This window comes from Pinus tabuliformis, chromosome 8, assembly GCF_031772625.1.
Source record: "Pinus tabuliformis cultivar Carrire ecotype Pingquan chromosome 8, CPIR1, whole genome shotgun sequence".
Lineage (NCBI taxonomy): Eukaryota > Viridiplantae > Streptophyta > Pinopsida > Pinales > Pinaceae > Pinus > Pinus tabuliformis.
Window position 1 is genome coordinate 1690694864 of NC_142294.1, and position 4634 is coordinate 1690699497.

At 37.9% G+C, this 4634-nt stretch overlaps 1 protein-coding gene across 1 annotated transcript; it reads left to right on the forward strand.

Moving 5' to 3' along the window:
* Window positions 1–2869: 2869 nt before the first annotated feature.
* On the forward strand, window positions 2870–3652 carry LOC149242749 (F-box/kelch-repeat protein At2g44130-like). Its single transcript, XM_089370989.1, has one exon. It carries the CDS (start codon window positions 2870–2872, stop codon window positions 3650–3652), a length of 783 nt encoding a protein of 260 aa, XP_089227115.1.
* The last annotated feature ends 982 nt before the right edge of the window (window positions 3653–4634 follow it).

Consider the following 4634-nt stretch of genomic DNA (forward strand, 5'->3'; position numbering starts at 1 on the left):
AAAATCGCACTTCGGAGCCCCGGAATCCAATTCTGAGGCAGTTTTTGATGAGCGATTTGCGCGCTCCTCGCTAGATTTTTTGGGCCTGAATGGGAAATCTTCAGGGAATCTTTTCATTCTACGGCCCCCAACAAGCCCGAAAGACGCCGAATGACCCATTTTCCTCGCGAAGCTTGCCGGAAGGGGTAGAAAACAGTTTCGAAAGAAACAGAGGCCGAACAACGGCCATTTATTTGTGAATAAGACCCACAGCACCTCAGAACAACATCAAATTATTGCCAAAGGGTATCAGAGGAATAAGGAGAGCCAAAGAGTATCACTCGAAGATTTTTTAAGGGGCTCGAAGCATTTAAACATTGATGAGCCCCACAGAAAGTCAAATCAAGAGGAGTAAGCCCATCCTAGCTCTCAAATCATAGTTAGAGGCATTTAAAACTGCTGAACAGCAAGGGTGCAAAGACCAATGCACAGTTATAACAGATGAAGAGCACAGAGCCACCACGATAGATATTAACTCATTTTGATAGAGCTGCCCCGAGTAAAGCTCAAAGATATTTTCTGGCATTTTTTTCTAGATAGGATTAGGTTAAAGTAATCAATTTTCTGTCAGACCTATTAGGTCGGCTGTAATAGATAATTTTGGATAAATCTTCCCTATATATACCACCCTCTGTATCGTTTAAAGGGTCGGTTGGTTGATAGTTTTTCAGTGGAGACTCGCACTGTATACCTGATATGTTTTCTGTAATCAAAGGCTGCTGAAAATCTTGGAGGAAAGATTGTCTGCTCTCTGTGTCTAATGGTTTTAAGAAGTGAATTTGGAATTCATGTGCTGCAACATGACTCAATAAGTTTTCCTATCTCTGTTTTTTCCATTTGATATACCGTCTAAATAGCAGGAAGAAAGAATAGCTTAGAATTAGTTTAAATACTCTCTATGCTCAATTTCTATTGTTTCTTTATGTTTTCCTCTGGATCAGTCATGAATATGAATTCCCTTCGGCTCATATTTCCCCTAATCCATTCATCCTTGACAGTTGTCTAGGAATTCTTAACTGCTCCTAGATAGAGCTCATTCACTTTCCCCCTTTAAGCACAGTGAGAGATTCTTTGTTGCCTCTCATTCCTTATCCCTCATTCCATCCTTTTAAGCTTTAAGTGTTGTTTCATGAGCAGCTACCTTGCTCCTTATTTCTCTTGTGACCAAGAAAACGCACCAGTAGCCTGACTCCTTGACTCCACGCACAATGGTTTGAAACTTCCAGACTATGCCTTGCCTCTCTGTCTGAACACATCAATTTTCCCACCCAAAACAAAACAAAAACCCTCTGAACTCGAGACCTAGCCTAAAATCCTTTTAAACAAAGCTAAATCATAAAGAGAGAGTCCTCTCTGATTTCAGGTTGGCTAGAACCTGCAATCCAAAGTTGGTCTGTGGTTACCTCGTCTGTATCCTTTTACGGAGCTTTAAGGACAACCCGAGTGATAACATCTAACATTGTAGGTTGTCGAGAAAGGTCCATACACATCATAGAGGATCCTTTCTAGGACTGCATGCGCTTTGTTGTCCCGATCATGGAATGTGGATTTTATGTACTTCTCCAATGTACATCCTTTGCATATATCCTACTCCTTAAGTGATCCTTTAGGGAGGCTAGTGGCTATTTGTTGTATAATATTCAAGGTACCACGATGCAAATGACAAAGTATTTTGTGTCAAAGTTCATCGACATCGCGACTTGCACTTTCTCCCCCTTTGTCTTAATGCAACACACTCTTCCACATCTAGCTTATACAGGTTCTTCACACGAACCTCGATTGGCTTCACCTGCCCTGTGGCTATGTGTCTGAGGAACACTTTTTCTTTGTTGAATATTACTTCACAACCATGTTAAACGAACCACATGGTGAATGCTAGTAGACGGACCTCTAATCCTTTACCTTTACCTTTTTTTACTAGCCCCTCGAATTGAAAATTTGAAGACAAAATATTTCTTTTCTCTTAAAAAAACGTCTTAAAATCCCCCTCCATGTAGTAGTGCTGAATGCAATGCCACACAAGTTGTATCTAATTGTATCAATAGATATGAAAGGGACAAAAGAGGAATTGGTGTAAGAGAAATTGTGTGAGTAAAAGTTGTCGCGTTCTTTCGCCTATCCCCACAGAAAAAAGAGCCCAAGATATCTTTGTCTTTATATAAGATAACATGAATGGTAAGTAAAATAACAACCTCGGTATAAGTACAAGACAATATTATTGATATTTTATCCTCATCATATTATAATTAAATAACAATAAATAAATACACACCTAAAATGAAAAATTCTAAATATAAAACAATAATAATAAATATACATAAAATAAAATGAATTGAAAATACTATTATTATTATTATTATTATTATAATAATAATAATAATAATAATATTATTATTATTATTATTATTATTATTATTATTATTATAAATTGTGTTGAAGTACTAATTGATTTATTAAAAACCCTTAAATTACTCAACTAACTAAATCCATTCGACTCAATTTATCTATATAAATAGACTTTATATAATTTAAATAAAACATTCTTACATAAAGCATTGCCATGCCAAGTTGTTGACCGGTAAAATTTATATTAAATAATTATATTGCGAATTAAAAAATTATATATTTTCATATTACCAATAAATAACATAGTTTATCAATTAACTCCCTTTCTGGTCGGTTTGAAATTAGGTTTCCCAACATCCACACTATATATTTGACCGCACTTTTATATTTTGAGGTACCGTCCTCCATATTGTTTACTTCTTTGTCTGGTAAAGCTTTGGGTAAACTCGATCGATCAGGAAATTGGTGTGTATAGAGTGCCCTAATGGACCCTATTCCGATGGATGTCGTTCGGAAGTGTCTGCTAAGGATGCCTTACACATCACACGATACGCTGAAAGCTGTGTGCAACAGCTGGGAGGCTATGGTCCGTAGCCCTACGTTCTACGCTGACAGGAAGAAATGTGGGATGAGCGAGCAACTTATTTGCCTGGTTCAAAGAGATATCAGGAATCACAGAGATATGAACCCTGACCCTGTCCTTGTAGTAACGGTATACGACCCTGTGAACGGCACCTGGCAAAGGCTACCTCCAATTGATGATCCCCACAATACTGAAATACCAATATGGTGTCAGTGCGTAGCTGTGAATCGGAAGCTACTTCTCATAGGCGGATTCCAACCGTCCAATGAAAGTTTTACGAAGAGTATCTATATTTACGACTTTGAATGTGCCAGATGGCGTAGTGGAGCTGATATGCCTACAGCTCGATCATTCTTTGCCTGCTCTGTCTCTTCTTCCACCGGACTTGTTTACGTCGCTGGCGGGATCGACGAGCGTGGTAGCCCTCTTGCAGCTGCAGAAGCATATGACGTGGTGAAAGACAAGTGGACAATTTTGCCTCCTATGATCGAACCCCACGGCCATGGATGCCGCGGTGTGTTCGTGGATGGTAAATTCATGGTGTTACACGAAGGCCAACCTGCAGAAGTTTTCGATCCGAGTGAGGGAACGTGGAAAATGAGGGCACATTGGTGGAATTTCGTGGGAGAAGTATGGAGAAGTTGTGTGATTTCATTCTTCTTCGGAGTTGCACGTGTTCACTGAACAAGGGGTGGAGAGGTACGATGTTGAGAAGGACGTTTGGAGTGTTGTAGCTACTCTTCGGAATCCCCACCATCTGGAGCTTTTTACGTGCGCTACATTGTGGCGCGACCAAATTTTTGTAAGCGTAGTGGGTGAGCGACCGCGTCCAACCCAGAAAAACACATCTCTTATCTGTTCAATATGTCAACCAGGCAGTTCATGGAACTTCACCGTGATTGTGGGGAGGACTTTGCGGGCATGATCCTATCTGCAGCGACCGTGGAGATTTGAAAGTAATTTTTAGATGCGCGCCCAATTTAATCATTGTGTTGTGTTCAATTCTATATCAGTTATTGCTTAGTCCAGCTAGTACAAGAAATGGTCTTTTTTGTGTTTTTCCGTTGTCAATTTTGTTTAAAACTTCTGTATGAAACTTTAAAAGTGGTTTAGTTTGTAAAGGTTGAATAAGAGATGTTCAGAGTGTTGAATTTATTTATTATTTCAAAAAAAATATTCTGTAGTATAGAATTAAAGAGTCTTGTTTTAATAAAAAAAAAATTTTTACCATTGTGAAGTTTTTTTCAAGTTCCCCTCAGAGATTCTTGTTTTTTGACACTATTGTAAATATCTTAAATCTCATTCTTAGGAAGATAACCCATATCCTCATTTAGCAAACAATTTTGAATCTAGGCCTTAATATCTCAGAGAGCTATATTGTTTTTTTTTTAATTTCTAAATATACCAAGTCATTGTTGTGGCTAATATGTCAGATTTTTATGGAATTGAAATGTGTGGAATTCTAATATAATGTGGTCTTAAGGCCACCGAACATCTTTTATGGCTTGAATGTATATAGAATATTTTAGCTATTGGGAACTTACCTTAAAATATATGTGATCCTTGCTCATAATGGAGGCTATTTTCAAAAGAATTAGGTACACATCTGATTTACCTCTTGAATAAATCCATTGCTTTATCTTTATATTATCCTCCAAGAAAGAAT

Bases quoted from the DNA above. Each gene is read 5' to 3' on its own strand.
- LOC149242749 (XM_089370989.1), top strand. From the start codon at position 2,870: ATGGACCCTATTCCGATGGATGTCGTTCGGAAGTGTCTGCTAAGGATG.